At 34.2% G+C, this 26,924-nt stretch overlaps 1 protein-coding gene across 2 annotated transcripts in view; it reads left to right on the forward strand.

Moving 5' to 3' along the window:
* The window catches only part of LOC110373988 (zinc finger protein ush), a 196,990-nt gene that overhangs the window by 71,224 nt on the left and 98,842 nt on the right, over positions 1-26,924 (forward strand). Inside the window, exon 1 of one of the 2 annotated variants that reach the window (XM_021331490.3) lies at positions 15,247-15,493. The exons of the other annotated variant lie outside the window; for it this stretch is intronic. Within the exon in view, the coding sequence (XP_021187165.3) occupies positions 15,406-15,493 (88 nt within the window). The 5' untranslated portion in view covers positions 15,247-15,405. Of the gene's footprint in view, positions 1-15,246; positions 15,494-26,924 lie in introns of those variants that run through there. 2 annotated transcript variants of the gene reach the window in all.

The following is a 26,924-nucleotide window of genomic DNA, read 5'->3' on the forward strand; positions in this document are numbered from 1 at the left end:
CATATTTTAATGTTGATGTGTGTGTGTAACCTTCAATAAATAGTAGATTTATTGCTTGGATTGACTACTGTGTGTGCCTGACTGACTTTTGATATTTACTACTTCAACTATCTACTAAACTTACCTACCTTTGTAGCCTAACTAGCCTATGTATGTGCATACTTTACATTGAATATCCTTATACGAAATAATGAGTGGTTTGTTGCTGTTGTTTTTATTCTTGATTTATTTTCTGCTTGTCACATACATACATAATAAATAAGATTTTTTTGCAACTTTAACTAAAAAGATCGATTGTACGTATAGTCACTTTTAAGTAAACTCTACTTACAAAACAAATAAATGGCATAACTTATACAAAATCGACAAGTTTACGATAATCGTCGGGTGTAAATAGTGGGACATAAACTATCGTTCACAGGGTTAACGCGGCGGCATCGAGAGGGTTGTGTGCCAAAATGTACCAACGTATGGCCCCCATTTACTTGCCAAAAAAAGTAGCGGAAACTTATACAGTTTTTACGTTTCAGACTAATTATGAACACAACATTTTCGGGCTAAAAAATGGATGGATATACGGATTGTAATAATTGATCCATCCATGGTTTTTGTTGAGATATAAATTCACGGAGATTTAATTTTGACATTAGCTTCGTATAAATTACATATGTCAAACAATCTCTAATCGAGAAAAAACGGATGGATCGGATATTGGAATCCGCAAATAGAGGACGAAATTTAATGGTAGATTGTGTGAAAGACGATATGGTTGGAAAGAATGTCACTTGTTAGATGACATCTGACAGAGAAGTATGGAAGAAGAAGACATGCTGAGCTCTCGTAATAAAATTGGGATGAAGAAGGATGACAATGATTTCCTTTTTTCATATCACTGTGGGCTGCGGCCAGCAGTTAGGAGTACTTGATAAATAAGCTGTTAAAGGTATCTGGGGATTTTCCCGTTAAATTCTGAGAAAACTGTTAATTTGCATTACATTTGCATTTGGGGTTTCGGTTAGTGATAATGTTTTGTTGATAGGTAATTGTTACCAGGAAAATAATATATTTTACAATTCAAAACCGAGTTTCAGTTTTCTTTCCGACACAAAAAAAGTTTGTACGTGTACTTTCTTCTTAAAAGAAGTCCAATTAAAATTAGTACAATATTTTTTTCTCTAAATAAATATAAGGTGTTTATTACACATTAATTGTATTACCACCGAAACAAATTGAACCCCATCACATCGACACAAAAAGTGACTTTGAAAAATTTCTAATTAGGTACCACTTAATATAAAAGGACCTGCCTTAATATGATAAGATAATGCTGACTCTGTTTAATTGTCCGATAGTGTATCTACTGTTGTCGGGGTGTGGCGCCAACTTAATGCATTGCAGTGTAGGGTAGGGTCTGATCGGGAGTTATACTTTGTTTGGGAACTAAAAAAATGTATTGGAAAAGAAATATAAGTAGGTCGTAAATATATATAATGGAAAAGAATCAAAAGTGAAATAAGTAGTTTGTTTTCTATTGACGTTTCCTTGTTATAAATAATAACTCTATCAATTTACGACTTTCGAGTATTAAAATTAAAACCTAAAAAGATACCATGTTGATAATATCTCTGATAAATGCGAGTTTTCTTAATTTTTTCTTTCAACTATTGCGATTCCTCCAATATAGGTGGCATAATTATAATAATGCTTATGTAATCTACATCTTAGCTTATCGTCAACATATAAAATAAAAATGCGTCTTCTGCGTATTTGTCAATAATTAAGCGTCTGATATATTCCTTATCAAATTATTAGCAATCCTTCACCTTCCTCAATCCTCTATACAAGATTGTTAAAAACTGACCTCCAAAAATACTGCTAAAACATTCCACAAAACTGTTATTACTCAGATTCCTATCCGCCATATTTTGTTCATCCGAAATCTGCAATCTGACGTCATTAATCTAAGGCTATCTCTACACGAGTTTCAGCTTTGCAAAAACATTTAATTCACGAAAAAAGCTTTTGAAACACGTTTGTGATAAGCCTGTAGTTAGATAAATTCTGATAGGAGATGCTCAGATAGTAGTAGTCTGAAGATTATGCTTTACTGTGGTATCTTTTGGACGAATATTTTTAACGTTTTATGTTTGGAACTAAAAATAAATTGTCTAGACGATGAGATAGGGTTTCTGGTTATGGTAGGAGTTTTATGGGGTGAATGGAAGAGATTTTAGGATGCGTTGATGGTTTTCGGAGAAGCAGCTGATGACTTAGATTTGGATGTCTGAAATGATGGTGAGTTTTCAAAAAATTTAGTTCTAGTACTCTTTTATCTTTGACAACTTGCATGTTGTAAACAGTGCAAATCACTTGCAATCAATTATTTCATTTTTAATGGCGACCACACACTAATTCAAGCATATTAATACATATTTTACAATCACCATTAACTCCAATGAAGACACCATGTAACTTGATCAATTATCTCATAACCATGAATCTCACAAACCACCACAATAATTATGCTATAAAACCTAACAACTAATCGTAAAACACAAACAAAGTAACTAAAATAAACACTAAAACTTCAAAACACGAAAGTTTTAATAAACTGACAGTTGAAACTGATAGTGATCTAATAAAAGTCGCGTAGGACAATATTATCGATCGCAAGTCGAAAGGGCGTAACGCTAAACACGAACTTACAGGAGAAACAAGGATAGAAGATAAAAAAGCCGAGACTACCGGCGCGAGCGCACCTACCAGCAAACACAGATAAATCCCATCGCTCCGATTTGTATCGATTACATTGACGGCTACACGAGTAGTCGTGTATTTGAAATGAGAACAAAAAGAGTGATGGATATAGAATTGTTTCATCGACTCGATGCTTTATAGATCGGAGTGGTTTAAGGTTGTATTTGTCGTAACAAATGGTTCATTGTTTGAAACACTAAACGTTACGATGTATCGATATTCGATCTGGGCGATTGTCACCATTATTTTCTTGTTTATTGGTAGAGACAGGTTCGTTGTTGATGGTGAGGAAAGTGGAGCTTTGAGTTGTAAGTTCGATTCCGGCTCGTTAAGTTTTATTGATTTTTGTTTTTTTGGAAATGAATGTGAAAGGTATGTGAGAATCAAGATGGATGTCTTAAACTTTAATTTAGAATTAAGAAATTCAAATATTTAGTACCAAATCATCTATCCAATTATTACAAAGATGTTGCCTCTTGTTACAAATATTGAGTTACCTTTATCCTATAATTGTCCTAAACAATAACGCATCAGTTTCCTCATCCACTGCTTCCAATAACCTTCTCATCATTTACCTTAAACCAATACAAAGATAACAACATAACAATCCATGTTCTTCTTAATCACCACACAGAAATCACGACATACACGACATACATTCATACAACCTTTACACCTTAAAGCCAATCCAACCAAATCAAATGTAACGTGATCTTAAGGCCTCACCTTATAACAAATGTGTTAAACGTTTTGGAAGTATAAACACTAGCAAGCATTGTTCTGGTGATAGCTATCTTAACAAAGGACTGACGCGTATCGTGGTAGCGGGCTCATTTGACAAATGAGCACTGCTTGTGCCCACCCAACGTGAGACTTGTATTATGAATGCCTATTAAGTTATTCGGATTGTTTGGCTCCTTAGTTCGTTGTGGCTGTAGATCTTTTTAATGTTGTAATCTTGGTTGCCCCTCCTTAGTTTCGTGTAGTAACTTGTGCTTGAGATTTTGTCTAATGCAGTTAGAACCGTTTTTTTCAGTAGTAGTAATTATTGTAATTTTTTAAATTCTGAATTTTATAGTTAACCCAAATGTAAAAAACACATAGTATAGTAGTACAATCTGATGTCAATTACTGTACTCCTGCGTTTTTTTTAAGTTGGCCCTTAGATTCATCCCTTAGAAACACCCGATGCAACTTTACATTATATCTCACTTATACCTCTGTCAAATTCATGCTAATAACAAAACTAACTAACAAACTAAACTAAAACAAAAAACAGACTATAAATAACAAAATCTGCGAAGTAATTCTAATACAACGCCGTGTACATCAGTGTCCAAAGCTTATGTATGTTCCCTCAGCTACTATCGGGAGCGAGGATCTTGTTTAAAGTAATAGTATCGTCGCTCGATAGTGTTTGGCCATTTTTCTTGTGCACAACAAAGGATGAAATCGACCGTGTGTTGCTCGTGTGGAGTTGGCTTTAGTTATAAGCGGTCGCGATGTGGGTGATTTGAAGTGCGATTTGTTTTAGATCGGAGCAGATTAAATGTGCAGTTTGTCAAGTAGTTTTTCTGTATATTCATAATTCTATATATTTTATCCTCAATAATATCATCATCATCCTTCTGCATTTATCCCAATTTTATCGGCGTATGATAACTTCTCTTTAAATACTCTTCTATCTGCCGTGATCACGATTTTTCTGTTGGAGATGATGTTTTGCTTCTCTTTAGCACCAAAATCTTTACATACCTCTAATCTATTTAAATACCTCTAAATAAGCACAGCTTATTTTATTCTCTTTAATACTAACTACATCAATATCATCCCCATCGCTGTTCGCTCATAACTCATTCGTGTCCATTCGACCGCAGTGGGCGACGCATCACCTACGCCCTCTATCGGGTGTTTAATGATTCACTCGATCGCCCCGATTACGCTTATTATACGAAATATGAACAAAGGTGACAAGATTGCTTGATAACTTGGCATCGGATTACAAATAAGGTGACTGTGTAGTGTATCGAAGAATCTGTGTTACTTATTTAAGTATTTCGTTAATCAATCATTTATATTTTTGGGGTTTTGACTTTTCCGTAGTGTAAATTTTGTCATCTTGTGTGAAAGACAATATGACTATAAAAGAAGTTACTTTTGATGTCACTTGTTGACAGAAAATTGTGAAATAACCAAATTAAATTGGTATGAAGGCAGATGATGATTATTTTAGTATTTCAGTTGTGCCTATTAATTAGTCGTTGTTTTCATATTCGCAATCAAAGATTTAACAAACAAAGCTTTAAAACATTAATAAAAAATAGTGAATCATGTCACCACTATTGAATCACTATATTATTTTGAGCCTAAAGTGATAAAAATGCTTTTGTTCCAATTTGTATGGCAGACCGCGGTTTAGATAACATACGATTTGAAAACAAAGAATAAGGCAAATATGCCTATATAATAAATAATAATATGTGCCAATAGTTGATACATAATAAGGTATACTGATTGAAGTGGTAATAGGCTTGCCTGATGATTACATATAAATAAATAAAATAAATTATTTGAATAGGTATCCTTAATTATTTTTTTTCCTATACTGTATGGAAAGAAGTGTAAACTTAATTTTGAGTATTTCAGTGTAATTAACAAATATTGGTTTTCATTCTTGTAAGAAAAGCTATGTATAAGCTATAAAGTCTGTTCTTCCTTGTTGTCAAAAGTATACTTATTTTTCACATAATACTAAATCAACATAATTATACAGGATATTATTTCTATAATTAGATACTTAATTAACGGCTTATTATCGGTCATCAATATTAATGACAAGTTACCGCTAAATACCTCCATAATAAATAAATTAAGTAAATAAGTATCATAAATCTATCAAATTCTATTGCCCTAATAATATAATTTAATTTAATTATACATTTATTAACCTATTTTAACACCTAATATAATGTAGGTACTTCCTCTTTTAGAAATAGTGTAATGACTCCTAATTTAACCACTAGCTTTTGTGTATTAAAATAGGTTTTCTGAACATTCTTCCTTAATATCATCAAATAAAATACATTGTATTTTTAGGAGTAGCACGTAGATGTGTGACAACTTCACTTCACTTTGTCACGGTCGGTCATTACATTACATAGGTGACCATCTTAGCACGACAAATTCCTCTGTATTTCGTATAGTGAGAAGCCAGATAGTCTAACAACCAGCCTTACCAAGGAGTAAGTTGACCAATTTGACCTGCAAAGGATGTCAGATATAGAACGGAAAAGGCTAGGCAGACGATGAATTAAAATTATACTTTTTAAACATTCCACTACTTATTGGCTTTGCTTATCTCATTCAAAATCTTTCACATCAGTATAATCATGTATATCGAAACCATGTTCTTATTTTAGCTCACAAGTCTGTCCCATTCTTTATGTCAATTCATTTGCATACGTTTTTGGAGTTAGATTTATTGGTTTTAACACATTTTGATCGTATCTCTATTATAATTTATGCTTGTGTGTAACGATTGCCATTGACAGATCGTTATCGACAAAAATCGGCCAAGTGCAACTCTATTCAGGCAATTAGTATAGAGTATCGTAAATTATCTCCTTCCTACATGTTCTACAGGTATATAAAGTTAATGGGGTCGTTCATTAATCGTTGATAGTCATAATTAATCAATCAGTTTTGTGGATTTTGTTCGTTAGCAAGGTCTGTGAGAGATTTCTGAATTATCATTTAACAGCAAATGATTGGTCATCATCATCATCATTAACCAATTTAAGTATTTAACTTGGTTTGAGAATATTATATAACTTGTCAATGGTGAAAAAATACGAGTCAAATATAACTGTGTACTTCCTGACTATTGTTTTATATTGAAACTAGCTGTTGCCCGCAACTTCGTCTGCGTGGGCAAGTTTCATACAAACTTTCATCCCCTATTTTATCCCCTTGGGGGTAGAATTGATCAAAATCCTTTCTTAGCGGATGCCTACGTCATAACATCTACCTGCATGCCAAATTTCAGCCCGATCCGTCCAGTGGTTTCAGCTGTGCGTTGATAGATCACTATGTCAGTCAGTCAGTCAGTCAGTCAGTCACCTTTGAGTTTTATATATTTAGATTGTTATGTTATTACCATAATTATAAACTTAAGTATATGGAACTTAACTTAGTCATAGTTTGGCTGTTTGTTTGCTTAAACGCGCTAATATTAGGAACTACTGGACTGATTTTAAAACTCTTTTAGAGTTACATAGTCCATTTGTTTTGTTGAGAAAGCCTACAAGCATTTATCCGCCAGATCTAAATAGCTATATCGTCGTTCACACAGCTCCGATTACAATTACTAATAATTTGCGATCACTTAACGAATCACATCCTTCTAAAGCCTCAGATAAGATCTTTAAAAAACCAGATACCAAATAACGAAGATTACATTATCAAAGCATTATTAACATAAGCACAGGTGCTATTAAAGTTATAAGTAATAAGTAATACCGCAGACAACAAGGTGTATCTCAACGATACGTCTTATCTCTCAAATTGATCTTGCTCTTCTAATTAAAGTTTATGCACCTTTTTTTCCAAAAGATCAGTATCTTCGACGCGGTCACGATATGGTATTAATTTTATTTAAGCACCTCTATTAATAATTTAGTTATCATTGTAAATATTTTTGTTAGTTATGTCTTTGTATTGTCTTGAGTTTACACGGTAGTTAGAAGCCCTAAAGATTATGTAACGTAATTCCAACAAATACCCCATTATTATTTTTTGCCCGGAGGATGGCCCATCAAAAGTCTACTATAGTATCTTTTACAATTAACATCTAAGTACCTACCATTCCAAAAGTATCAAAACGACAACATGTAGATCTTAATATTTGCTCATACTACGACATATCCACACCACTACTTTTCCAAACTAAATTGGATGAGTCAGAAACAGAATCATAATTACAAATCAAAAAACTATACTTCATTTAGCAAATATTTCTTGCAATTGTTTACATGACATTTATATATTTTTATTACAAAGACCCTATGTAGCTAGGGAATAAATCAGTACTGCTACAAAAAAAAACAAGATTTTTTCAAAAGTTTTATAGAGGGGGTCTCTCGACTCACCAATCTTTCTATAGAACCTTAAAAACCTCAGATTCGATCCTTCCAATTTTGAACTCACTCCTGATGACTCACGTCCAGGGTCTGAAGGTAGGGCTGTCACAGATCAGAGCTGCGATACATGCAGTGTTCCCGGGAATCAACACGGACGAATAACACTCGATCGGGACCAATTTCGCAAAAACTACACAACGCGATCCGTTGTTCTGATCGTTGATAGCGGAGTAGCGTTTGCAGATATGTGGAGGAGTACTGACCTAATTGGTTTTGTTGGGAGTTTTTTTGAGTGGGAGGAATTTGGGCTTGTATGTGATCAGGAAAATGTAGTTTGAAGATTCAGATTTGAAGAGTTAGAAACTCAATTATGTTTGGAGAGTTCAATAAGTCAGTATAGAACGTTAATTATGTATATGACAAAGTTAGACGCACCGAAAGTGTCAATTATAAAAAAATAATTTTAGTGATCAAAATTATCATACATGGACCTTATCAAATCGAAAACAAAACCAAATATAGCTATAGTAACAAATCAAAAGCAGCTCACATACACACATATGATGAACCACCCAACAAAAATGATACACCAAAAAACGAAACACATAATCCAAAAAAATACCAGACTAAAAACAGTTTCGTCTGCAATCGGTACCACAACGCGTATCGTGCGATCTAATATTATTCTGGGAACGGCCTTAATAAGTCACTACAGAATGTTATCTACGCCATTTTATCGGTTCAGGAGATAAGCATCTCAATCCAATTAGCCTCACAATGCAATATGGGCCGTCTCAGCAGCGGTTATGATGGGTACTATGTGTGTTTTCAGCTTTATAAGCTTTTTGGGTCTGTGTTTAGGATTTTTGTCCTGGTTAAGTATTAAGTTGGGGTTCATTTTTGATGTTGCAACCTCCAAATTAGTAGATTGATTTCTATCTGTACCTACGGATTTCTTAAGATCTTGTTTCTTAAATAACTTTCTGATTGACTTAAAGTAAAAAAAGCTCTTTACTGCGTAGTGTTTAAATGACTTGTACATTGTTATGTTTGTCATTAAAGTCATTGTTCTTCATACATAAGTCCCTTGTTACCTCCATTTCTGCTTATATATTTGTTGTGTCACTGTGTGCTTATTTCTATCCAATTTTATCCGTGACAACATTTTCTACATAATTTTTTCCATCAACATTAATCTCATATTCTTTCTTTATTAATTTTTATCTCACCTTTGCACTTAAAGTTCTATAAACAATATTTTTATCCATGTAAGTCTTCAACAAGCCAGGTGGTATCCCTTATGAGTCATAATGACTTATTTTCATTTAATTGGTAATTAACTTGACTGTTAAGGTAAACAGCTGGTTCTTATAGTAAAGTTGGTTTTTCTTTACACTCACTGTTTAATCAGCTTGGCTCAAGTGATGATGGATTAATTGATTTAATTATAATAGATCAAGTTCGCTTTGTTTAGAAATAAATGTGTGTATAAGTAAGTGTGTTGGTTCTATATGACTTGCTACAATCATTTTAGGAGTAACTAGCCGTTTCCCTGCGGCTTCACCTGCGTCCCGTAAGAACTACTGCCCGTACTGGGATAGAATATAGCATATGTTACTCGGTAAGAGAGTATCTTTTCAACAGTGAAGGAACTTTGAGATCTGTTCAGTAGTTTCGGAGCCTTTAGAGTACAAACAAACCAACCAAAAAAAAATGAACAACTATCATCGCCAGAAGATTTAATATTTACAGTAGTATTATTGAATGCTAAAACCTAATGCTTAGCTACGAGCTTATAACTGCGCGGTATCTTTTTATAGTCTTTTATGTTTTTATCGCCGGAAAGCTTCTGACCCAATTTAATTCAAGGTTATTCAGTTCTAAACGACCGCATGCCATTGCCCTTCTTAGTCAAACGACTTCACAAATATATTAGAAACACAATCTTACTTTAGATCTAATCAGAACCGAAACAGTATAAAAAATATTACATCTGCTGTGAATCAATGTAGACGGATCAGATTACATATTCAAGGTGTCTTAAGCAATGTTTTACAAAAATGCAGTTCTTGGAATTTTGGAAACTGCGACATCGAAATGAAGTACCTACATACCTACTTAGTACTGCAGTCACTTTTGGAGTACCTGTACACTGCAAACTAAACAATTGGCCTATGGTTGTTTTTTTTTATGAAATTCGTGAATTCATTCAAAGTTTCAGCCGGTCTGATACTGCTGAATACCTGATCTATGTAATTTGCGTAACTTACATTCATCTTTATACCTACTGATTTATGAGCCCAAACAAACTATCGGCCGATAGAAAGAAGCCAACTCTAAGTTTTATCACCAATTTTTCTTAGTTCAGGATGGATTGACCAATCTCATTAACCCTAATTTTTTTGTTTAGATTTCCACTACTCTATCATTCAGTGATAAAACTGATTCTGTTTGCCCAATTATCATACATATCCTTGATATAGAATCGCCTACTTCCCTGGCTTTAATACCTTAAAGCCATATGTTCCCTTTGTCCTCTGTTAATCATCACACCTTGTGGAGGAAGCTTGCAGGCGTGGTGACCCCGCCAGTAATTTGATCGGCCGATTATCAGCACCATCTCGCCATCATATAAATGTGGTAGGGACAGGAGAAAAAGATCATGTTTAACAACTTTTATGATGAAGTTGTGGAACATTGGAAAATAATGTTGGAAAATATTAACAATGATGTTAATTTAACAATGATGGAGATACAGCAGTTAAAGCTACATGTTTTTTCTTTTACTGTTTCTAACTAGAGCATGATTAATGATATTAATAGATCTGTTTACTGAGCTAATGATAAGAGATACATATATATAAGAGATATATCTACGACTTCTAGTGTTCTCACAACAGTCATATCTTCAAATTCTTCTTGTCTTAAGACGTACAAATGAAAATCAGAGAATAGAAATAGTTGTAATGAATAAGAATGACAAAAGTATTTTATAATGGGGAAAAAGTCGCCACGACATAGCCGTGAAAAAAAGCTCTTAAACTTGTAAAAGCATTGAAGGAGCTTCCACAGATCATTCCAGAAGCAACACCACCCAATCCTAAAGCCTCAAAATTAATTATTCTAATAAACAGAATATTCTGCTGCCATTACAGCCAGCACCTGTGGGGGGCGAGGGAGGGGAGGTAGATCCTACTGATAACGTATCGATTGACCGCCTATCGCTACATCGACGAAACGAAACGCATCAAATTCGATACGTTTCGTTACCTGTGTTTGTGGTTATATTTTGCCGTTTATTTTTGGTTGTTTGTGGTCACGGTTATTTTGGGTAGTGTCTACGTAAATAATTTATTTTGATTCATTTAGGCAAATACTTATTTCAAGTACAGTAATTATTTTACTTCCTTATTAGCTATTTGTTTTTAAAGTTTAACTACGACAACTTGAAAGATGATCATCATTTTGTTTTCAACAAATACTTTACCCTAATTGCTGTTAAAAATTGTTTCCAGCCTAAAAATCATTTGTTTCTTTCGTTTAATCGGCACCAAAATAACAATCTTGAACAAGAAGCTGTAATTTTAAAAAACAATAAAATACATTGAAACCTAAAATTGCAGACAACAAGGTTACAATTAAAAGTCATTATGTAAATTTAATTTTATACAATTGTAACCGGTAATCATGATATGGAGATAAAAATTATGAATACAGTAGCTTGGTTTGATTAAAATCTAGATGGACAGACGAACTGGGAAGTCAATTTTAAAATACATGCTCATCTGAATGTGAAATATCTTGTACATAACTTATAGTGCTACTAAATCCTTGTGCTGTTGGCCTTTATTGCTTCGTGTGTATATTTTATAATCCAGGATATTTTACTGTACTAATTGTACCTAATCTATGTAGGCAGAATTGGTGGGTATTTTCTGCACCTTTATTGAAGTTGTCAAATGGACATAAACCAAGATATATCAAAAGAATAAGAGTCCCATCGGGCAATCAGAGTGAAGAAATAGTCAGTGCACCTGTGTCTGCGCAAATGCGTGTGCACTATAACATGTCCTGCGCAGTTGGCTAATTTCCTTACATGAGAACAGCCACCGTAGCTGATATCGGCTAGGAGGACATCATTATAAGAGTAACAACCCCTTGAAAGCAGATTTCCAAAGCAAACCAACAGGAAAAAATCACCACCACAATTACAGTATCAACATCACAAGTAAGACCTAATAATCAAACCACGTATATTTATTGTGTCATAAATCATGTTTGTATGGTAAATAAAGAAGATTAAAGAAAGAATATACGCTCAAACGTCCAAATATGGTGCGAACAAACCCAAAAAATTCACACAACAAATCAAGGGCTTCAGAAACACTTCACCACATGACGACCATCGCATTAAGAATCCATTAACTTCGACCAATACTGATTAATGCTTTATCTGCTCTTATCACTAGGTACGAAGACGGGTTGATTTATTCTGGGAGTTATCATCACATATGGCTGGCGCCGAGTCCTATCAGTGTGGGCTTTCTTTTATGAATTTTCGAGTAGATATGATGTACTTAGCGGCTGCCGTTTGATTTGTTTTGACCCTGTTTTTAAGGACGACGTGTTTTTTTGTATGTGGTGTCGGCATTGGAATGTTTGAAACAATTTTCTAGCTTAGAGAGCGTAAACAAAAAGGAGCTTGAAGAAGGGTATTATTTAGCAGAATTTTAGCATTTTTCTCTATCAAATTCTTTCAAAGTAAAAAGAAGGAGAGCATTCTTTTTCTCCTCTCTAAAATCATTTGATTTGTGTGGGCAGAATGAGCATTCAATTTTGATCCACCGAAACTATACTTGTTCTTTAAATTCATGGACATCAACTACAGAAATTTCTAAGAAATATATCTCAATACAAGTATATTTTACAAAGAATGACATCAAACTACAATCTAAAATACCAATATCATTAGCTGAAGAATCTGCATAGTTTCCACAAAGGATTGCATCAGGTGAATGAGCAGTAGCCACTTGTACTGAATGCACTGATGACATCATGCTGCAATCTGTGATCTCCATGCCTTGTGTGGTTGCTATGGTAACAGACTAACAGTATTATCCTTTCAATCTTATGGTACTGGATTTATGGGACTGGGTTTTAGCTTGGTAAGTGTTTTAAAGGCGCTTGATTCAATTCAGGGTCAAAATGATTCCTGGATTATTCTTTGATATTTGGTTTGTATGCTAAAGGCTCCGAAACTACAGTACTGATTTAAAAAATTCATGCACTGTTCTAAAGCTCACTCTTCTCAAGTGACGTAGGCTATATTTTATCCCAGTACGGGCAGTAGTTCTCACGGGACGCGGGTGTAACCGCGGTATAATGTAAGTCTAGTATAAAATATAGAACTCAAAAATAACGTTACAAAAACTAGATAGATGTTGTGAGTTATTAAAGCGCACAGAACAAAAAACTTAATCGATGATAAAAGATAAAGGCATGGTCGAAAAAATAATAGTTTTTATGTAAATGAACGTTGCATACGAGATGGAAGATAATACTATCTGAGACGGGGATCGCACACAAGGGCGATGCTTGTGTGAGTGTAGTGGTGGCAAATGTTGTGTTTTCAACGGGACATAACAATGTACTAATGAAATATTTATGCAAGAACGTGCTGTCAGTTATTTTTGAAGTATTAATTGTTGTCTACTCATATTTAGTGGTGTTAAGTTCGATGGTAGTAGTAGAAGTATTAAATTTAGCACAACAAACATCAATTTTTTTTCTAATTAATCCACCCGTTCTGTTACTGTAAGCTCCTGTAGTACTTTCAAAGTGTTTTTATTATGGAGTAAGAACTGCAAAACTTGATACTGTGACTATGTAGAATGAAATCTAACCTCGAATTTTTCTTTTTAACTGAAAATTACGTTAGATACAACATTACTAACCAGTATTAAACAATCCTTCCACAAATATTCCGGTATTACAATGCAATTCCCAGCATTTCCCATCACTACCGTTCAGCCACCTGCGTCCGTATCTAGTAAATCATAACCTTGGCTGCTATCGTGGATCAGCACCGAATCTTAGACTGCTATTAAATGCGTACGCGCACTTGTGCCATATATGAGAATAAATGTACAATGAGCAAAAAACATGGCTGTGTTTGTTTCGAATTATGGGAGACTGGTTTATCTGATAGTTTTAGAGTTCAAAAACAAAGTAGTTTTATGGTTATTTTTTGGATTATAGACAATGCTTTTTAAAATAGGTTTTACAATTTTTAGACCTCCTATCTTCGACAGAGGTAGCCATTTTCAATGTTACCGATATCAACGTTAAATTCAGCTTTAGCATGTAAAGCTTATTTTGTACTTGTATATAAAATAAAATAAGTTTCAAATTAAAATGTGCCCAAAAGTATCAATATCACATTCTTAGAACATCAACAAATATGTCTAAAAATATCCCTATAATTAAAGAAATCTTCTTCAATATAGGCAAAAGTGACATAAAAATCGTTAACCAGATGTAATACGAGTCATTTTACTCTCATATATACTCTCATATACTTTCATATACGTCACAACATCTTCAAACATTCAGTACACGAATCTTTAGTCATTTAAGTGAATTTGACAATACATAAACAAGAGATCTACGCGGGAAGACTTGATTATGCGAAATGAAACTGATTCAGAACTATGTGATGCATTCTGACCTAGTTGAATGTTTTCCTCAATGTCATTGTATTGTCTCTTGTTTTTACTATGGCTGTGGCACCCACTACTTGAGCCCTTTTCGTTTTGTAATTTGGATTTTGGATTCTACAGAATTTGTTTTTCGTTTTGGTGCTAGTGAAGTCATTTTGCTTTTTTTAAGTGTTTTTTTTTCTGTTTTCAGGTAAGTCCTGTATTTAGTTGCTGAACAGTATTTTGAGGAGCTAAGTAAGTTTTCATGATTTCCATCAAGATGATAAGTAGGTAATTATTTTTTCTGTAACAAAAAAACACATTTTACTTACCTATTTACTACTTTTTATGCACAAGAAATCTAAAAACAGCACAACTTCCACATTTCTGAGAGTACATAAAAAAAAATCTCGAAATCACAAACCTTGTCCAACTTCCGACATTCAGGAGTTGATATCAAAAAATCGCCGCTAGACGACGTGTATGGCTCGCAGCTTTTTTATTTGACATTTTATACAAGTTTATTCAAAGAGCGATAATATCGCTGACTCTTATCTTTCAATGCAACGTTACCGCGAGCCCCGAGTGATAGCATCTGGGGCCAGCCATTGCTAGTTAAACCAACCTGATAAGGGATCGGTCGCGTCTGTGTGCGACGGTATACAGACACGGCGCGCGTGTGTGCGCGGAGGGGCGTTCGGCTCGCCACGCCAGTCACTCACTTTACGCGGTAAAAGTATGACGGCTAAAATGTCGCGCGCACAAATATACACAAAATAAATACCAAAAAATAGTGCTGTGCTGTGGATATTATGTTATTGTGGTTGCGGTATCTGAAACAGCTGGAAGTGGCGGCCGGGGACCCGCCACCAGGTGGCGCTGTCGACTTCAAAACAATGTGTAAGATTTGTTTACATATCGTCGGTGTAACTTCATGTTTATAATGCTTATTTTTTATTAAATTTTCGTTTATTTTAAGGTCTTTAATGTCCTCTGTTTTATTCCATTCGCGCATTCTAAAGCTGGCTCCTTGTCTATTCAATCTGCGATGGGTATCAATGAAATATCTCGCGAATAGATACCGATACCGATTAGAGGCATCTATCTTGCGTATTGAATGAAATGTTGTATCAAATAAGAATTACTTACTGCTGTTACTAACAGCACAGTCGTGTTATCTATTCAACTTTGACATTTTTACACATTGCCTAATGATATTGCGTTTATGATAGGTAAAATCTACAGCAATGAGAAATAGACTGTCTAGTAGCTTCTATGTACAAAAACAAAACACTGCTTACATATACTCTGAGCTAGGTACCTAATATTTTTTGCTCTTAATATTACTTGCAAGTGCATAACAAAAACAAGTCTGCTTGACTCTGATTTGCAGGAAAACGTCATGTTTAAATAGAATTTGTTGACATTTGATAATAACAACATTCTTGGAATTCAGATGAGTATTTGTAAGCATCTTTTATCAGTGATCGGTAATCCCAGACTTCTAATTAGTGTCACAGAAGTACTAAAGACATTTAAATGGGTTTAAATAACACTTTAGGACATGAAAATAGACCTGAAATTACTTACACCTCTTGTGTTGCTCATTTTCTAATTAAACATGGCAAATAAAAGCCACAATTTCCTCATACTTTATCTTGAAAGTTGTGGGGTTCAATGCACTCTATATTATAGTAATGCTAAATAATTTACTTACAGCGTTATAATTATTATATAGGTATTTAATTTTATATTTTTTTAGCCTAGAAGTAACAGTGTGAACGGTGTGTGCTGTTAGTGCTACTGTTCATGAAATGAAATCTACTTTGTATTTTGCCAGTAATTTCAGATTTATCAACAGTTTCAAGTTTGTATTTAGACCTAGTTTATGAAAATATGCTTAAAGGCTGGGAGGTCAACAATTGGAGACCATTTGGTCTCCCATTAGATACCTACGCATGTATGCTCTCTCTGTCATATCCTTCGGGAAAAAGAATCAAATTGATATGAAATCTAACTCATACTTTTTTAAGACCCAAGAGATTACAAATGACCAAGCTGCCAGTCATCCCAAGAAGACAAAAAAGGGCCAAGTTCAAAATCAAAACAAATAAATAAATACAGTATGCCCACGCTATATGATAGCAGTTTTCTCCGAATTCGCGATAAGGCGGTCGTTAAGATTGCGGCTTTTTATCTCTACTCTGATAGCCTTAACTGTGGTACTAATGTATTATATAGGATTTTTATTGCCCTGTAGATATATTATTATCATGAAGCGAATGTAAATCATTGATAAAATGATATTACTGGCGTTTACATTTTTCAGGCTCTGGAATGCAGACACAACGTCTGTGTTAGAAAATAAATTTAAAATCAATTTATATTCTATACCAGAACTAAAGATATACTGGATCAAATAAGGACCTAAAGTGCTCTAGAACTTGTTGAATTAAAATCAAACACATCTAACCACCAAAATAGTGATGTGACATTACAAAAACTAGATACCGATCATAAGCCGATACCAAATCAAAAATGCAATGACATCGAAATCATTTTTAAATACCGAACTCGTGAGGCATGTTCCTATTTTGACAGCTCCTGTCAATGTCAACTATGTCTAAATAGTTCGTATATGTTTCGTTGTGTTTCTATCTTGTTGCTTCATCAGTATAATGCAGTTCAACTGTCGGTTTTAATATCAGATTTGGGTTTTGAGGAATTAATATTTTGGTTATTTTTTCCTCTTTAATTCTGTCTTACTTTATTATTCAATGAATACTTAAATATTTTTTTGACCATATTTTCTGGTACTAAAGCTGTTTTTATTCAAAATAACACTGTAAAATAAAAATAAATAAAAAACTATCCATCAGCCCCTCTTAGACAGTCGTGGCTTGCGATAAAAATGACGTGTGTTCCACTCAATGGGTCAGTGATGGGGAGAAAGACAAAATAATGGTTTCCAGAAACCCCAGGTTTGAAAAGGAAAGGTCATGTTATAATGGTTTTTATAGAAATTGTTTTGTTTTTTTTTTTTTATTGGACTCCCCTCTTTTAAGTGGATTTAGGTATTGCTTAATATTTGACAACATTTGTCTGTTGTTCGGATTTTTATGAGTTAATCAGTTATTTAAAAATTATCTGTTAATTAGGTATTGATCAATATTTCATAGGGTTGTCCTGTGCCAATAAGAGTAGGCATTTTCTTTCTTTTCATAGCTTAGGTAATAACAATACATTATTTTACGCAACATAAAAATGATTTTGGTCAATGGTTTTCTATATTTTCAAAAAAGAAATTATGTCTAAACGCAGTTTAAATTATGAATATCTATTGAATTAGTCAACAAAACATGGTAAGCAACTGAAATGTTCACTTCCTCAAACCTACCATTAACTTTTATTATATCCTCAATGTAAATAGTTAATTTTGAATTGTTGAACTCATACATTTAATTATCATATAAAATTAATTGTATCACATTAAGAAATAATTAGAGAATAACAAACATATTTTTATTATTATAAACAGCAATAAGAAGTAATTTAATAAAACAAAATTACAATCTGAAGACTGTACATTAGGGTGTCCCAAAAAAATCAAAATCATTTTTTTTTAACGCATACCCTCCTATTTTTTTCCTTTTGGTCCAAAACTATTATAAATAAAATTTTATGATGGTAGGACCACGGTAACCCGTGCCGACTTACATTTGTATGTATGTCATACTTGCTCTCTAAGACTAACGCGATCTAACTCGTCGATGTGCTTGTGATTTCTTGTTATTTAGTGATCGAATCATTGTTTTCAAACAGCCAACATGTCACTAGACTTATGCAGTTATAAAAAGGGTATATTTTCAATTAGGAGACCTAAAGTATCAAATGACGGGCTCAAAACTTCCGTCTAATGGACAAGTTCTGGCAGTTTCATCGTACAACTAGCGACCCGCTCCGGCTTCGCACGGAATAACAGTATTTCTCCGCTATTTAATGTTTGTTATTATACATGTAAACCTTCCTCTTTAATCACTCTATCTATTAGAGAAAACCGCATGAAAATCGGTTGCGTAGTTTTGAAGAATTAGGTAAGCTTACAACGGGACACGGGGACAGAAAAAGCGACTTTGTTTTATACTATGTATTTAGTGCTATTCGGGAAATTGATTTAATTGTGAATGAAAACGTAAATCTTACTATTCGCGAATGCATTATCTACTGGGAAAAGGCGCGTATTCCAACAAAATCTTTGCCTAATTGTGTGACGAAACTCGTCACCTTGTATCAAGTTTGGAGGGACAAAAGACACGAGACGTTTTTAAGCAACGCCATCACGACTTTTTCAGCAACTTACATATGTAATTTGTTTGATTTTGATTAATAAGAATAAATCATCATGTCCCGAGCCTTTTCCCACTATGTTGGGGTCGGCTTCCAGTCTTGCCGGATTCAGCTGAGTACTAGAGTTTTACAAGGAGCGACTGCCTATCTGACTTCTCAACCCAGTTACCCAGCAACCCAATACCCTTTGATAAGACTAGTGTCAGACTTATTGGCTTCTGACTACCCGAAACGACTGTCCAAAATGTTAAATGACAGCCAGGAGAGCAGCCGGCCTACAGTTAGCGCGAGTCACAGAAAGCACGCGCCTCAGAGGAGCAAAGAGGAAATAACTCTTGAAAACGATTGGATGTATCGTTTTCAGGGTTATTGTCTTTGGTTAATTTTCAAAAGAAGATCTTAACGGTACGTTGTATGACAAAATCACTTCTAACTTCATTTCAGTAAAAAACGAGTTCTTTGATCGATCGCCTTAAAATTAATGACAGTTTTCTACATGAATGTGTCCTACCTTCTAGTCAAATAATGCTTCGTATCAAGAAGCCAAAGTTTCAGCACTGAGAGTTAGTGAACGATGTGGCCGAAAGATCGGTGAAGTTCATGCAAGACTTTTATTTATTAATCACAGTAGATGAGGAACAAAAACAATTATTGTTAGCTACCGTCCTAGAACATCGGAAAATTTATCCTGACTGTAAAAAAAAACTACTTTAAAATGAAAATTTTAACAATGAAATTATTTTTCAATGTATATGAGAAGATAAAACATTATTTGGATGTATTCGAGGTTTATTTTTAGTAATAATAATTAAGATCTAAATTTCTCCATAGTAAGTCAGTACAAATTTTCATGTCAAAACTTTGGCATTAAGTCGGCACGGGTTACCACTGTCTGATCGAGATAATATTTATTATAGGAGATAATGAGGTCAAAACGAAAAAAATTAGAGGGTATGCGTACTTTAATTCGAGAAAAAAAAATTCCCCCTTATGTCTTGGGACACCCTACTGTACATTAATATTATTTTAACATTTTTCATACAATAAATCCAGATTTTTTTTTGTGAAAAAGGGATGCAACCATACATGAAGTATAACTCTATCTCATTCTTTATTCTAGATTATAACCAGTCTCATTTTTTTTACCAAAAATGACAGTGCGAGATCACTGATCTCTTATCTCAAAAACATTAAAATAAGCACCTGGCATAGATATTATGTATCTAGATACAAAATCAGCCAGATTGGCCGATTATCTACTTAGATAACTTAATATATTCAAAAATAAACAACTATTAGCAGACGACTGATGCAACATTTTGTAATAGGATACAAAAATAGATTAACATTGAGAAAAATCTTTAAAAATGCTGTTTTTATCTGTGGAACATAGTTTTTTATTGTTTTTAGTAACCTTCGGATTAATGACTGGTTCCTATTGATGAGAAACGATACGAAAGGAATTACGATTCTTTTTTGATATAATAAAAGTATGGTAGAGAATGCCTTGAGGCATTAAGTCCGCCAATGTACCTATTTTGTACATAAAGTATAAATAAATAAATAATTTCAAATAAAAGAAATAAAAAACTACCACCCGTAAGTCAAACCAACAATTTTCAAAACTTAGCCGAATATGTATTCGGCCAAAAAGACCTTAGTACCTACCTACCGATGCAGTTTTTTTGTCCCTCCATATAAATTAGGCAAGTTCCTTATCAACTGGAAGTATGTTATATTTCCTCCAAGATAAGAATTCTCGCAATAAATGATATTAACTTTGTTGATGCTTAATTAGCAAAATACCTACCAGCGTATTTTTTATTTATTTTTATAAAAATCGAGAACAACTTCAGTGTTTTTATTAAGAAGTCAATAATATAATCTTTGGGATTTACTCCAGTGATGTCATCTGTCTAGGCTTTTCCCAACTGTGTTGGGGTCGGCTTCCAGCTTAACCGGGTGCAGCTGAGTACCAGTGCTTTACAAGGAGCGACTGCCTATCTGACCCCCTCAACCAATTACCCGGGTATTAACTTAACAGTCTAAAAATATTCGTGAATAATATTACCAAGACATAAATATCCGCTTAACCTCATTTAATTAGGAAAATACTCGAAAACAATACTGATAATCACCTTTGTTTAAATAGTATTGAAATAGGAATATAATCTATTGTTTATTTATTGTTAGCAACAATTAATAAGTTGATTGTTTGCTTTGTAGCAAAGAATAGGTATCGATAGTCTAAAGTTTATAAATATCTGACACTATTTGATAGGTAAAGAAATTCTTACTCTTTCATTCAAAACAGTCTTAAAAAATACTAACATTAGTATAAGTTAATAAGTTAATGCTATCCTTGTGTGTATTAAGTTTTATCCGCATTTGTAATAACTGTAATTCTATTTCCCTACTCAGATTAAAAATCTAAAAATCGACAAAGATCACCACATTTAAGTAGGTATCTAATAATTAATTCTACAACAGTTCCATTGTTCGACTTTAAAAAAACTATTTTTTCCACCGAAATAATGAAAATATGTAACGAAAACATCGGCCGAGGAATCGAAGCTGTTATCTTGAGCTTATATCTACACTGCTGCGCTGTTGTGTTATCAAATGATCTCTTTTTGTAAGCACCTTGAAGGTCTGTGGTCCAAAATATTGCTATTATTATTGCTCTTTTAAAACATCAAGGTTTTATGTCAAACTATTCGGTATTCGGCATTTAGTTGGTTGCCGAATTTTTTCGGCAGTAATTTTGGTATCAATTTACTAATGTGTCACAACACTAGTGCTTTTCCATTACTTAAAAAAAGGTTTACTTTGGTTTCGTAATAAATGTCGGACATACCACCACCTGTATCATACACATCTCTTTATTTTATACAGGCTGTATTTTTACGCTATCCTGAAATAAACAGCTGAAGTCTTACTCATCAATTTTCTTAAGTCTAGTTCACATCAATGTCTACCATACTATAGGTACCTCTAATAACATTATACCTATTTAGTTCTAAGTTACCCATAGTGCTTGGTGTCGAAATACGGGACCTACATCATGTTATCTAACATCATGACGATAGTGCAGACTCGCCCTATACAGCATTCGCTGCGTTCTTGTGCGATATCTTTTGTTTAATCAATTTTAGACTTAATTGTGAGAGCAAAAGAGTAGGGTTTTGATTGACGCATTTTTTTGGGACAGAACAAGTCAAACTAAAACTGGGCAAAATTATAACTAATTCAAAATTACTCCTAAAGCGCGGTAGGTATTTACTTTGCCATCAAATGCCCATTGAATAAGGAAACTGAATTTTCATCCATAAATTGTTGCCAATTTTTCTAAAATTACACATTTAAAAAAATCATCAACTTTAACACATAAAATTGACATTTCTTCACAATTTACAACAAACTTCATACATCATACAAACTCGATTCGGGGTCAATCTCGTTTGCCATCAATTTATGCGCCCGCGCCGTGGGCCGGCCGACTCACGCGCATGCTAATTGATTCCAGATCGCTGGGGGCGTGGCTACGGAAAGGTCGCGGCTTCGATGCTCCATGACGTTGACGAAACTGTGAAAGTTTGATAGAAGATATGTTTTTTATTAGATGCTTAGATACCTTCATAATTATTTTTTGTTTGTTGAATTTTGTGAATATTTTCTTAGTTAATCTTGACATTACTTTTTTTTTTAAAGGAATGCTGTTCGATTCCTTTTTTTAAACGAAATTTTATCAGATGTGTTTTGGCTCTCATTTCACTTAAATAAAAAGACCAGATCCGCATAATTAATAAACACAAAAATAACTACATCTCTGACAGCAAAAAAAAAAACAGTAAAAAGCAAAATCAGTTTTCACTGCACCGGTCACTTTTCTCAAATTCCATGTTAAAACACACGTAAAAACATCCCACCCAACTGCGCTCGCGACATCACACGTCCGCGTATCACACCGTCACGCTCCAATCCACCTTCCATTTATTACAACGGATCGTAATCTAAGATGGAGAGCGGGCGACTGATAAGAAACGCCGCGACGCGCGACGCCACATCGCGATAAGCGGGGTGTGTTGCCGGTAGGACGACGCGCGCTTCGGTGTAAGGGGGGGCCGTAATTATAGCAGAGAATGTAATCACACCATCTATGATTTAGTGACTAGATTATTTCGTATGAAAATAGCTATGTGTAAATTATAATGAATTTAGATTTTATTTTAATATCGGACGAGGTGCTGTTTTAAAATAACTAATTAAGTAACTGAAGTTATGCTCGGGGTGATAAGATAGAGATTTTGAACGGCGATAAGTTAAATATTCATTAGAAAGTGTTTGAGAATGAGTTATGAATATTACTGGTCTCGGAGAAAACATTAAGTTTGAAATAAATCAATTCATTGCGTGAAATGGAACCCAAGCATCTCAACTTCTTAAGTGAGTTATTGACTCAATAATTCATTAGTGTATAAACATAGCAAGCAATATCCACAAATTGGTAATGACGATGATTAAGTAACAAAATATTTTCGTCAAGTCAATAAATTCCAACATTTTTTTCAAAGCGCACTGCAGCCTCAATCACACACCACCGCAACATGTCATACACTCTCAACCAACAAAAATGTATCACCAAAAATACACAATACAAACAGTTACATTCTACGTCGAAAAGGCGTCTAGCGAACTTTGGGGGGCGAGGTGGGGCAGGGTGGTATTTTATCGCCCAAAACTCGCCCGATCGCAGCGAGATTCGCCCGCGCGATATGAAGCGATTCTTCGGCGCGATAAAAGGCCCACTCCAGAACATTGAACATGCCTGTATCTTTTCAAAAAGGTTTTTGTCTCTAATCGCTGGCCAGGATCTAGTTTTAATGACTTTTTTTAATAGGTTTACGCGGGCGGAATATTTATTGTAGTTATAATTTTTTTTGGATGTCTCTGTCAGGTGTTGACTTTGTTAGAATATTTTAGCCCGATAAGTTGTAGTTTCCTCATTATATTATAACATACCTATGTCTTTAATATTGTAAAATACCTAACTTGAACCTCAAATTCAATTCATATTGATACAAATGCAAAGGAAACTCGGTGACACGCTTTCACAAAAACTATTAAACCGATTGAAATATTATAACCGGACATAGGACAACCTGAGAAAAGATAGACAACTTTTTATCCAGGGACGGGAAGATGTTTCTTCAGGATACGTGTAGAAACGCAAGTAACATCTTCAGCTATAATAAAATTCCAAATACCATGTTAAGTAAGCATTTAAAATATTTCAACTTCACCTACTATCATAAAAAAACTGCACTAAAAAGCTACTTATGCAGAACAATACCTAATACACATTGTATAATTGTTTTTTATCTACAATGTGCGCCATAGGGGCCGTATCGTTCCGCGATACCGTCTTGCCCCTATGACTAGCTAGTACTACTGATTGCCGTATCAAATATGTATGTGACAATGGTGTTAGCTAAATATTGGGATTGCACTTTTGTTAAACATCATCTGAATAGACTTTTTACAGCTATGTATATTGGGGTCACTATTTTCCGACTATATTGGGTACAAAAGTAGAGTTAATTTGTAAGGCTTTCTTGCTAAAACTGCTGAGGGTCATAATTTGAGACGGAAGTATCTTTAGTTCTAGTTCCAACTGGATATTTTCAAATCGGTCCAGTAATTATTAAGATTAGCGTGTTCAAACCGACAAACTAGAGCTTCAGCTTTACAATATTAAGTGGTATAGATAAGTCTGGAATAGATAATGACTTAATAGGCGCCAATATTTATCTTAAATACTCATAGGTATGTTATAAAAACCTGAACAAACTAAATGATTGTGAGAAAGCTGTCGCCACGCTATTTAAAAGCTAATTAACACAAAAATACCAATTCATACCTAGATTTTTTTAATATATTTAAAAACCTATTTTAAAATCTGCAAATAATTTGTTAAAAATAAGAATACATGTGCAGAACATAAGCATTTGCATTTTAATTTAAGAAACATGTCAGTTTACAAGAGAACACTTCGATAAATACAAGAAATACTGCATTTTAGATTGTTTTACAACCATTATATTATCATACCATTAAAATTTTATTACTTCTACATCTATATTTTCTAATGTCTATTATTATTTTGCATACCTATTTAGAAATGAGAGATAGTGCTAAAGTCATGGTATGGGCTTGAAATGAGGAGGGATGATACGCTTGCAACAGAGTGTGTGCTAAATATGAATGTAGATGGATGGAGAGGATAAGGAAGACCTAAGAAAAGAAAGATGGATTGCCTGAAAGATGACATGAATAGGAAGGGAGTGAGTGTCAGTATGACGAGTGATAGGGGAAATGGAAGAGAATGACATATTGCGCCGACCCGATAGTGGTAAAGTCAAAGCCTGGCTCGGTCGGTCCGTGAATGGGTGACCTTCTTGTCTTCTGAAGTCACGATGAACTGTAGAACAGTCTTACCTAAGGGTTGAGGAGATCAGATGGGCAGTCGCTCCTTGTAAAACACTGGTACTCAGCTGCTCGCGGTTAGACTGGAAGCCGACCCCAATATAGTTGGGAAAAAGCTAGGCAAATGATGAGTTTTATTTTGCATACCTATATAAACTAGCGCCATCTTGTCAATTATGGAAAGTTTTGCACAAAAAAGGTCGCATGTTACAAGATTCCTGTATTTTTACAGTTTTCAATTCTGATTCCCAAAAATGAATCGTAACTGCAACACAATAAGGTAGAAAATCCTTTTCCTTGAATAACTCTCGTGAACTTTTTCGCATGTATTTAAGTCAGATTTTATTATAGAATTAATGCTTTGATTTATTAAGGATTGGATATAATAAATCTAACATGTATCCACTGTTTTAATTTCTTATTGAATATGTATTTGTATAATTTAATTTAACTAGTTAGGTATGTGGAAGGACAGAACCAATGGACGCCATTATCATTTTCATTTGATTGATTTAAATCATTCATTTAAATTAGGTTGGATAATAAAATAAGCAATTTTTCAACGTGACTACCCGTCGTCACCGAATCGGTTTTTAACCGACTTCCTAAAAGGAGGAGGTTCTCAATTTGTTTTTTTTTAATGTGATTTAATCTGTTATACAAAAGTTAAAGTTACGTATAAAATTAAATTCAAAACTCATAATTTCATAAGAATCTTGACTTCTAAACAAAATAAATATATCGGGCCACAAAGCACTAGATTTCTAAAACCCATAAGTAATTACGTACCTACAACAGTCCTACGTAACAATCTGCAGTGGTATCGCTATCGCTTGGTTATCGCATCGCTCCCGGAAACGTCGCCGGCCTTATCGCTGGCCAACCATTACGCTTATGTTAAATGAGGGTACCTATGCTATCAACAGTGCCGTGCTGTTTCAAAATATGGTCTTAGGAACTAGTTGAAAAAGACATAAAAAATAAAAATGACAAGAAAAGTTTTATGTGCAAACAGGATTAAAAATGACTTGACCTACAATTTAGGGAAAAAAAATGTTGACTTCAATTCGTCATAGTGATGGGCTCAAACTTTTTATTGACGTATATTGTCATGTGCCAAATATTCGGCCTCTCTTTCGCTTTTACGCTCTTTTTCGGCAATCACATGATTGCCGGTAAAAAACAGATTTGAATGCTCAAAAAATACTTCAGAAGCTCGCAAAAGCCTCAAAATCCTACAAATGTATCTAAAGGGAAAAAAAAAACAAAGATACAAATAAATCAATAAGTACAATAACAAAACATAACTCCTCCTATTTCTGAACAGACGTACGACTTTATAACACTGCGAACAAAACGTGGGCACACTCACGTTCTAAGGAGGTGCGACAATAAAATCGCATGCGATCTCCTTGAGGCGTTAACAAGGGCCAGACAAGCGCGTCGTCGGCTTGTCGCGATCGCATCGCGACCAATTTGTACGCACGTCCACGGCACA

The sequence above is a fragment of the Helicoverpa armigera genome, chromosome 6, assembly GCF_030705265.1.
Source record: "Helicoverpa armigera isolate CAAS_96S chromosome 6, ASM3070526v1, whole genome shotgun sequence".
Taxonomy (NCBI): Eukaryota; Metazoa; Arthropoda; class Insecta; order Lepidoptera; family Noctuidae; genus Helicoverpa; species Helicoverpa armigera.